This window comes from Octopus bimaculoides, chromosome 5 (assembly GCF_001194135.2).
Source record: "Octopus bimaculoides isolate UCB-OBI-ISO-001 chromosome 5, ASM119413v2, whole genome shotgun sequence".
NCBI classification, from domain to species: domain Eukaryota; kingdom Metazoa; phylum Mollusca; class Cephalopoda; order Octopoda; family Octopodidae; genus Octopus; species Octopus bimaculoides.
Window position 1 is genome coordinate 123,501,174 of NC_068985.1, and position 11,642 is coordinate 123,512,815.

Genomic DNA, 11,642 nt, shown 5'->3' on the forward strand with positions numbered 1-11,642 from the left:
ATACAACTGTCCACATTCATAAGCATCATATGACCAAACCAGCGTAGTCTTCTCTCTTGCACATTGAATCTAATTCCTCTTTTGCTAACTCACAATATACTAGTTCTCTGTCACACATGTACACTGACATTGCACCTCCAAGGGAGCATACTAGCTTCATTCTTTTCTAGTCTTCACATGTCTGCATTCAGAGCCCACATCTCACTACCATATAGCATTGCAGTTTGTATACATTTGGTTGCTGACAGAAGTAAAAGTTCTCTCAATTTTCTCCATCCTAGTCTTATTCAAGCAATTACACTTTCCATACATCCTCCTCCACTGCTAATTAGGTTCCCTAGGACCTAATTAGCAGAAATTATCCACAATCTCTCTGGGGCATTTGAGAAAAAATCAATTTCCTGTGTATCTGTACACTTTATTGCTCTTGTGCATCTTCCACATACAAGCACTTCTTTCTTGGTTAACCTTCTTATTATTCCACTATACCTCTTGTGTGTCCATAGTTTGCACTGAGTACACCATATGAAATTCCTGCATACACTCTTCCTACATATCAAACTGGGTCATTTACCTGAAGTGGGTAAGGTTCTGTCTGTTTTCTTGTTAACTAGAACCTTGGTCTTTGCCAAGTTAACCTCAATGCCTTTTGACTCCAGGTTTTGCTTCCATGTCTGGAATTTCTTTTCTAGTTCCATTGTAGAATCTGCTATGAAAGCAAGATCATCAGCATAGAGCAGTTCCCAGGGGCAGCTGGTCTTGAACAGACGTGGAGGACAATGATGAAAAGGAAGGGACTCTGAGAACCAAACCCTAATTTCATCACTTTACTCCTGTTTAACTCTCACCTTACTGTCATTTTACTAACAGACCCTCTGAACATGGCCTGTACATCTTTCACAGGCCACTTGTCTACCCCTAGCTTCCTCAGAGCCCACCATATCACTCAATGGAGTACTCTGTCAAAGGCTTTCTCCAAGTTAAGAAAAGCCAAGTCCAATGGTTTATTCTTTGTTAAATACTTCTGAAGTTGTCTGACTTTGAGGATAACATCAGTAGTGCTTCTCCTTGGCACAAATTCAAACTGCATTTCAATTAATCTGATTCTGTTCCTAATTGATTGGGCTATAACTCTTTTCATAACTTTGATGACCTGGTCCAGCTATTTGATGTCTCTGTAATTACTTCTATCTCAGACATCTCCCTTACCCTTGTAGCAGCTGACGATAATGCTGCTACAAGTTATTTCCTGAATAACTTTATTAACTATACAGGTAACCAGATTGTATCATACTCCATCAGATATTTTAAGCATCTCAGTGCTGACTCCCAATAAACCAGGGGCTTCCCCTGTCTTCATATTACCTTATCTGTCATACTGCTGTCAACTTGAATAGCTGTTACCCCTGTCAGGTTCCCATAGGCAAGACTCCCTTTCTCCCATTCACTCTCCACATTTAATTGCCTTTCATAGTAGTACTTCCATACCTCTTTCTTTTCAAGATCACTAAGTGCAAGCATACCATCATCCATCCATACACACTTCTTTCCTACAACGTCTCTATTCTCTCTGACACACTGTCTAACAATCTGGAACTCCTCTAGCCTCTGATTTTCACTCTGTAAGGCATTTGCAAATCTCTTCCGTTCTGCGTCTGTCCTTGCTAGATTAACCCTAACTTCCCTCATGGCTACTTGCTATAGCTCTTTGCTGTCTCCATTTCTCCAATCTTTCCAAGCCTGCCTCTTTGTTTTTATGACCTTATCTATTTCACTGTTCCACCACCTTATCACTCTTTGCCTCAGCCATAAATTTGGTCTGTAGCCTTCAGAAAGTTGTCTTGTAAGAATTTCCAGTTGTCCTCTATGTTATATGTCACAACCTCCTCTGCTTTCTTATCAAATGCTTTAATCAGAATGTCTCTAAATCTCTGACTCTTTGATGGATCTTTGAGGTTTCATAATTCCCTTTTCCAAACTGGTTTGCATCTCTGTTTCCATATACACACTCTCTCTCTCATGTACATGCACACACATATGATGTGTGTGCATCTGCCTAATCATCTGCCTAATCACTTACAAGGAATTGGTTAGCTCTCAGGCATAGTGGAAGACAGCCTACAGTACTACACAGTAAGAACAAGTCCTAAACTAAGCAGTTATCAAGTGAACCACACAACCATTCCTGTGCTTTTTGCCTTTCATTTTGTTTTTTTAAAAAAGGTACATAGACAAAATAATATATGTTTTTTGTGTTATTTTCTTGTTTTCTTTGCAGTATTCATATATTCTACTCCTGGTTATAGTATTCCAGTGAAAGAAAGAATGCTTTATTCAAGCTGTAAATCTTGTTTTCTCAGTTATGTTGAACAGAATATGGGAATGGAAATTGTCAAGAAGGTGAGTTTGGTGTATTGTTCTTACCTATAACTCTTTTGGTTCTGCTCATTTGGACTATTGTTATATTGGGGCACTACCTTGAAGAAATTTTAGTCCAGTGTTTTCTCAAAGTGAATGATACTGTTCCTAGGCAGAGGTCAGGATTTTATATGGATAGTGGGGATAAAGGGTTGGAAGGCATAGGTGAGTCTCTTTTTTTTGTCCTCTATTTAAAAGCTAAGTTTGTAAAAAAAATTTGATTCTAATGTTATGCAAAACTGCTTCTTAGCCACAGACACAATAACACTAATATAAAGACAAATGATGACATCAACAATAACAGACAATTGAAATGTGAGTTAATAAATAAACAAAGCCTAACATATACTACATTATGAACAATATATATATCTATATATGTGCGTGCGTGCGCGCGTGCACACACACACACACACACACACAAATAACATATCCATTCTTAATACATTCTGGTAGATTCGAAGATTGTCTGATCCTGTTGTTTTTTTCTTTTCTGCCATCAAAGAATGCATCCTCCCTAAGTTGATGAGTGTTTGTGACACTTGCATTTCACTGGTTCATCACTGTTAAGGGACTTCAAGACACTGCAGTGGTTCAACCTCTTTGTGTCTTCTCTATCAAAGCTACCCCATGGCCTGACTGATGAATCTTACAAGAGCATGAACTCTTGTGTATAGAAATTACATGGTGAATACAATCACCTAAAGAGAGGAGGCATTCTCTGGTGGCAAAAAATAACACCCATCTAATATTCATATTCTAATCTGCCAGAACATATTAAGAATGAATAGATGTGTTATTGTTTGGATTCTTGTTGTTCTGCATGCATCCTTTGAATTATTACCTGTTTGGCAGACTTTCACATGCATCAGCAAATAGCTCACTTGCTGATTACTATAAACAAAAGCTCATAGGGTGGCTTTAACTGTGGAGACACATGAGGTCAACACACTATAATGTCTCAAAGTCCTCTTACACTGGTGAACCAGTAAATCGTGTGTGATGAACACACATTGCCTAAAGAGAGGAGGCCATCTCTAGGCATGAAAAAATACTTCATTCTGACAGACACATTTTAATCTGCCAGAACATATTAAGAATGAACAGATACCTTATTGTTTGACTTTCACTGCTCTATATACACCCCGTGTGTATATAAACCTTAATGCTAATTTACTATACCCAGTTCATTCTTCTCAGTATATCTCTGGAAAATCCTCTCCTCACCTTGTAACTATTGAAAACAGAACAGTAAATGCATTGATCTTATAGGCCTTGGGCACATTCCCTCCCTTCAGATCAAACTAATATATTTTTAAAATATTGGCCAACTAGATAAGATACTGAACTAGCTACATAAAAGGTCGTAGATTTTCACCTACTATTTATCTTTTTGGGCCAAGCACTTAATCCAGCTTTCTGCAGTTAATCTATGAAGGAATGTAAAACTGATATAGACTAATAGCTCACCACAGAATAGAGGTTCATTTTTATGGCATATTTAAATCCAGAGTTAAGCATTGGTGCCCTGTTGAAGATTATGGAGTCTTTATTTATCTTTATTTTTGATGATACAAAGTGGTATAAAAAAACTTCCTGGATTAGTTCTGTAACATGCCAACAGATGGCAGCACACATTGGCATGTGCAGTGAGAGCTAGCAGTGACCTTCATGATGTAGTATGCCAAGTGACATTATTGTGTTTACTTTTCAAGTTGAGAAATTTTGTGTTTTTGTGATCATGTGTATGTTGTAGTCTGTAATTTTGTCATGGACAGGGAGTTTGATCAAAGAGCGAACATGAAATTTTGCATTAGATTTTGAAAGTCTGCAACAGAGACATTAAGCATGCTTCAGCAAGCTTACAGTGACGAAGCAATGGTTCATATGCAGTGTTTCAAGTGGCATAGGCACTTCAAAAGAGGAAGAATGTGCCTGGAATACCTGCCATGAGCATCACCTCTGGAAATGTGGAGAAAATTCATCAGTTTGTGCATGAGGATCGTCGGAGAGCAATCAACAACATTACTGATATCCTTGGTCTGTCTTATGGGTCTGTGCAGGCAATCCTAATGTCTGAATTAAAAATGCAACACATTTCTGCCAAGTTTGTCCCCCACCTGCTGACCACTGAATTGAAAGAACATCACATTGAAGTCTGTCGGAGTGCCACTGGTGACCCATCTTTCACGTCAAAGACCATCACCGGTGACAAGACTTGGGTCTAAGGGTATGACCCTGAGATGAAGCAGCAGTTGTCACAATGGAAGAGCTCTTTATCTCCATGACTGAAGATGGTATGACAGAGCTGCAGAGTATGCACATCACTTTTTCGACATCTGCAGTATTGAGAATTCACTCTGCTGGGCCAGACTGTCAATTGAGAGTTCTCCTGCGACGTTTTGAAGTATTTGAGGGAGGACATTTGGCGAAAGCAACTGGAACTGTGGAGTGTGAAGAATTGGATTCTTCATGATGACAATGTACCCTGTCACCAAGCTCTCCTCACTTATGAATTTCTTACCAAAAACAACATGGTATCACTTCTGCACCCACTCTGCCGATTTCCATCTCTTTCTCAAGATAAAAATGCAGTTCAAAGATTACTGTTTTAACACCATTGTTGAGATCCAGAGCGAATTGCAGAAGCTCCTAAACTCACTTATGGGAAACGACTTACAGGCTTGATTCCAAAAGTGGCAGGAATGCTGGGACTGGTGTATTGCTGCACAAGGTGACTATTTCAAAGGAGATGATGTTTAAAATTAGGCAAATAAGTTGTTTTTTATTAAACATACCTAGTCTGGGAACTTTATGATGCTACCTCATACTAAGAATGTCTTAGTATTATCAATCTTTGTGTCTTTCCCAAGAAAAATCATTAATTTTCAGGCTTTGGTGTGGAGATCCACGATCATCTATCCCTGTAAAACAGGTATGGCACATGAAGAGAGGGATATAAATTTAAACATTTTTATTATTATATATAGATGATGCATGTTGAGTAGAATATTTGTTTTAAGTTTCTCTTTTCTCTGTATAGTACTAATGATGTTAAACGATATTGAATTCATATAAAACTGATGCAATAATGACAGTAAAACAATCCATAAGTTTCTGCATTATTTCTTGGTTGTAGGGTTCCTGCTGTTAAATGCGTCTTTGTTGTAGCTAATTATGTCTAGTTTTTAACAAGCTGTGTTATTTATGACTGCCTGATATTATTGCTTTAAATATCAAGGTATTAAAACGTTACATGGTTGCCAGATCTGCTGGAAATGGTAGCCAAATTTGCTCTTCTGTGTTAAAGCATTAAAAAAAAAAGAGGGAAGGAAACAAACATGGATCACAAACACTGGTTATTTTTTACAAGACCAGAAGATGCTTGAGCTCCCTAGTCACTACCAATGTTTTACAAAGCTCAGGTGAGACTCTCAATGGAGTACTACACCTACATCTAGGACATTACTATTGCAACACTTGCGCACATCTTAGACTGCATTTCTTCAAAACTCAGTCAAATGATTTGCATGAAATCATTGAACACACTCCAATGTCTTTCTTCATTTTTTTTATTGAAAAAAGAAATTTCTATTTATAATTATTGAACATTTGATAATCCTTTTTTTCAATATAATTATTGAACATTTGATAAATTTTGTTTGATTGACAAGAGTTATGTTGTATGATTGATGTAAAAGATGAGGTTTGAAATTTCATTAAAAAAAAACACAATTTGTAACTGATTTTTATATATATAAATTTGAAATAAATGTTTTAGTATTTTTTTTTTTGGTTGTGGTGGTGAGGATGGGTGGTATAAAATGATATTTAAGAAATGTCTTTTTTTAAAAAATTTTGTATTACATTTTATAGTTGATTGGAGAATTATAATTTAAAAAAGCAAATCAACAAAATTCCAAAATATGGTTGATATATATTTACCCTGTGAAATATTTCCAAATATTTAATCTTTCATTATTTTATAAGTGGTGAAGATTGATTTATTTAGTCTACAAACTATTTCTAAATTCCTATTTAATCCTATATACTAAGTGAAAAGTCCTTTTGTTGCCGTCGTCTTTGTCTATTTCACTACTTGGGTTTTGGTGTGCTCTGGTCAGTTGGTGACTCCTTGACCCTGTATGAATTTCTATTTCGTAACATATACATATACACAGATGATGTGTTGGAGCTGGCAGAATCGTTAGCACGCCGGGCGAAATGCCTAGCGGTATTTCGTCTGCCGTTACGTTCTGAGTTCAAATTCCGCCGAGGTCGACTTTGCCTTTCATCCTTTTGAGGTCGATAAATTAAGTACCAGTTACGCACTGGGGTCGATGTAATCAACTTAATCCCTTTGTGTGTCCTTGTTTGTCACCTCTATGTTTAGCCCCTTGTGGGCAATAAAGAAATAAGTTGTTGCCTATTATAGTAAATATTTCCAGAAACTGGGATAAAATGCAGTCTCAAAGCTGATTGGCTGAATTTGAACTCACACACACACACACACACTGGGACTTAAATGTTCTAAATTATATAAATAGTCCTACATATATACAGAAAAATGGGATACTCACTGCTTGAACATAAGCTTGCTTGATCAGGGCTGATCAGGAGCTAAGCAACTTTTGTTTTTACTTTATTTTATGTTTTAAAGTACTTTTTTTTTTTTTCTTCTAGATTGAAATTTCTGAGGGTGCTGAATTAACTGATGAGTTCTTGCAGGATGAACTTCATCCAAAGAAAAATATTGCTCGGCAAGCATTTGCTAAACCAAAAGGCCCTTCAAATCGAGGACCAAAGCGAATGATCAGACCCACTTCAGATTCATCTGCAGTTAACTGAGTCGGTTGATGAAGTAACCATTGAACCTCATATTGGTAACGAAGTGCTATTCAAAGGAAAAAAATAAAAAAATAAATATAAAAGTAAAAAAACAAAAACAGCAAGAATCATAACTAAGAGAATAATTAATTGACAAAATCTTGTATATTCTCTTTCTCCTCTTCCCAGCTCATAAGGCATTTTTAATTAACATACCATATTCTTTATGCCCTTTTCTCTGTCTTTCCTCCATAAAATGGAGTTAGTAAAATATATTTTTTGTATTTTCAATGTTTTTCTTCCTTTTTTTTATTGGAAAAAGAAATTTCTATTTATAATTATGGAACATTTGATAATCCTTGATTCAATATAATTATTGAACATTTGATAAATTTTGTTTGATTGACAAGAGGTATGTTGTGTATGATTGATGTAAAAGGTGGAGGTTTGAAATTTCATTAAAAAAAAACACAATTTGTAACTGATTTTTATATATAAATTTGAAATAAATGTTTTAGTATTTTTTTTTTTTTAGTTGTGGTGGTGAGGATGGGTGGTATAAAATGATATTTAAGAAATGTCTTTTTTAAAAAAATTTTGTATTACATTTATAGTTGATTTGAGAATTATAATTTAAAAAAGCAAATCAACAAAATTCCAAAATATGGTTGATATATATTTACCCTGTGAAATATTTCCAAATATTTAATCTTTCATTATTTTATAAGTGGTGAAGATTGATTTATTTAGTCTACAGAATATTTCTAAATTCCTATTTAATCCTATATACTAAGTGAAAAGTCCTTTTGTTGCCGTCGTCTTTGTCTACTTCACTACTTGGGTTTTGGCGTGCTCTGGTCAGTTGGTGACTTTGACCCTATATGAATTTCTATTATACATATACACAGATGATCTGTTGGAACAGTTGTTGTCTATTATAGTAAATATTTCCAGAAACAGTGGGATAAAATGCAGTCTCGAAGCTGATTGGCTGAATTTGAACTCAATCATTTATCAATGAAATTTGTTACAGATCAGTGCATTGCCATCTGTATCACTCTTACAGAGCTGATAATGATATCACAACGAATTATATTGAACTAATAATAATAATAATAATAATGGTTTCAAATTATGGCATAAGACCAGTAATTTTAGGGATTGAGGCTTAGTTGCATGATTGCATATTTTATGTTTTAAGTTTGCACGTTTTTGAAATAACTAAGGATTGAAGTTAAAATTTCTTATTTATTTGAGTGGATAAATAAAGTTTGTTGACTAGTCATCATTAGACATGTTCAAGCAACATCTTGCAAGACTCAAACCAATTCCAGAAATCTTTCATTATTTGATAAGCAGTAAATGAAATGTGTTGATGGCTGAGACAAAAGGATGATAGACTAAAGTGCAGGACATACTGTACTTAGTTTCATCTTTCACAGTTCCAAGTTCAAATTACAATAAAGTAAACTCTGAATTTTCATTTTTCTCCCTTCAAGTCAACAAAACAGCACTGATAATATACAGGAATTAACTATACTTTGCTTCTTTCAATATTTGGACTTATGCCAAATAAATCATTTGATAAGTAGTAGATCTTGTTATTTTATATATGATTTTTTCCATTTTTGCTCTTTAGTCTCTCAAATTGTCTTCTATGTATATAAAGTATACCGACAATAAAGAAAAAAACAAGAGAAACACTTTTAATGAGAATATGTTACGGTAGTCAGACACTTTCTAAATTGTTTTTTTTATTATTGATTTTGTATTGATCTATATTTCATGGTTGAAAGTGGGTGTCAGAGAAAATAAGTATTTTTGGATGACAGAATTGGTGAAGTGCTGGACAAGATATGTTGCATTATTTAATTACATTAATTTATATTCTAATTTTAAGTCTTACTGGATTTGATTTTGTACTTTATTCTTCCAGGATTGATGAAATAATTACAAAGCAAAAATGTGGGTGGGTCAGTTCAATCAATTCTACTCTCCTCAAAAAATCTGTGATCCTCTGCCAGTGTACAGAACCATTATTTGTATTATTATTATTATTATTATTATTATTATTATTATTATTATTATTCAGTAGTTTTATTTTTATAGCGTGCTTTCACTTCACTACCAAGCACAGCTCTGTGTGCCTTGGGTATGTGCTGTGTTTTGCGTAGGATGTGTGCAGTGCCCAGTAGTGCAGTTTTCTGTATGTTATATATATTTGTAAGTCCTGGTGTTTTTGTTATGTATTTGTCTGAATGTTTTGTTTTGTATTTGTCTGAATATTCCTACTATGATAGGAATTGTTTCTGTTTTTAGATTCCACATTCGAATTACCTCTGTTTCCAGGTCTTTGTATTTTGAAAGTTTCTCCATTTCTTTTAGAGAAATGTTGTCATCTGCTGGTATTGATACATCAATTAGAAAGCATTTTTTTTCTTTTATTACTATTACTATTATTATTATTATTATTATTATTATTATGGAAATGATAATAATGGTTTAAGTAATTAAAAATGGAAAAAGTTGCAGGGGAATGGCAGAATCTTAAGAACATTGAACAAAATGCTCGCAGTATTTGTTTCACTCTTTGTGTTCTGAGTTCAATTCCTGCTGAAGTCAAATTTGCTACTCACCCTTCTCAGATCAATGAAATAAGTACCATCAAGTAAATTTAATTGACTAACCCCTACCTCTTAAATTTATGGCTGTGTCCCTGCCTATGTTAGAAATTATTATTACTATGAAAAATGATAGGACTGATTACATTTAACATTTTTTATTTTGTTCTCTTCCACTAAATTTTAAGTTCAAACCCTCTTGGGTCATGTTACCAGGTTAAACACATTGACCCTATCCATCCCCAACAATTATGTGGTTTTGTGCTAATGTAATAAATCATTATTATAAAAAGCTTGAATTTGTAGAGTTGCTAAAGTGTGAAACAAAAACCCTTGCTGTATTTCTTGCAGCTCTTTTTGCTCTGAGTTCAAATCTTGCTGAGGTTAACTTTGCCGTTCATTCCCCATGTGATTAATAAAATAAAGTACCAGTCTAGTACAGGGTCAATTTAATCAATTAAGTCCCTGCTATCAAATAGCAGGCTTTCTGCTTAAATTTTAAATTATTAAAAAGAGTGGTGGATTAGCAAAATTGTTAAGAGTGTTGGACAAAATGCCTTGTATATATTCAAACTCTGCATTTTGTTTACATTTTGGATTCAAATCTTACTCAAGTTAGCTTTGTTTTCCATTCCTCCAAGGATGACAAATTAAATACCAGTTAAGTACCGAAGTTGACATAATCCACTAACCCTCTACCCTAAGTTTCTGTTCTTGTACCTATGTTAGAAACATTATTAGAGGCAGCTAATGGCTGAATTGACAGATCAAGATTCCTTGCTGTATTTAGTTATGTCCCTTTACATTCCCATCAAGTTAACTGACCCTTTTATCCAACCAGGGTTTATGAAATAATTTACCTTTCAAATATGGAGTGTCAGTATAACAACAAATTTGTATCTTTGTGCCTATAGTCTCATACTGTATGACATTAGATTTAAATGTTGTAGAGTATCTAATTTTGTTTCTTCAGATTCCAGTGGGAGAAAAGCAAAGTGCAAAGCCCACCCTAGAAGATTTGAAATTTATAATTTAGAGAGATAAAAGTAAATAATGCCATCTAACATAGGCTCAAGGCCACAAAATTTATGGGAAGGAGGAAGATTTGAATCACTTATGTGACTGGTACTTTATTTTAACAATTCTATAAGAAGAAAAAACAGCAAATTATTCCCTGGTTGATGAAATTAAAAAGTACAAGGTATTTAATTAAATGTTTTTCAGTAAATTAACATGACATTTTAAGGTACAAAATGTTGAAGGGGAAATATTTTGAAAAATGTATTTAAGACTGGACTTGTGTAATCATTGAAATAAATGATAGTTGTAGAATGCAACTAGTTGGATAGAGTGCAAACTTCACTTGAAGGTGGAGACTATTCAAATTCAGTTGAGATGAAATTGTGTAATTTTTTTAGCAAATTTTTAAAAATAAAATAAAATAATGTATTTGTATTTGGTTTTTCATATAAGCAAATGTCAGACTAAAATTTGAACAATTTTTAAAAATTAAATAATATATTGAACTAATGAAACAATGAAGCAGCTTTATAAAATGTCTTTCTCTTCATATTTATTATTGATATTATTACTAGGGCAACATTTTATCACTTTTTATCACTAGTCAGTTAAGGGGCCTTTTCTTAAATAAGATCTGGTCTTAGATGCCTGTATGTGGAGCAGTAGCACTGTCCCAAATGTGAAAGTAAATATAGTTCGTTATGAGCCTCACCTGAGCTTTGTAAAGTGTCAGTAATTATTTGGTGTTAATATATT

The 11,642-nt window shown here is 34.1% G+C and overlaps 1 protein-coding gene across 1 annotated transcript in view; it reads left to right on the top strand.

Moving 5' to 3' along the window:
* The window catches only part of LOC106872959 (twinfilin-1), a 50,091-nt gene extending 38,776 nt beyond the window's left edge, over positions 1-11,315 (top strand). The window contains exons 9-10 of the mRNA XM_014920148.2: positions 2,279-2,400; positions 7,102-11,315. Coding sequence (XP_014775634.1) covers positions 2,279-2,400; positions 7,102-7,266 — 287 coding nt within the window. The 3' untranslated portion in view covers positions 7,267-11,315. The remainder of the gene's footprint in view (positions 1-2,278; positions 2,401-7,101) is intronic.
* Positions 11,316-11,642: the final 327 nt, after the last annotated feature.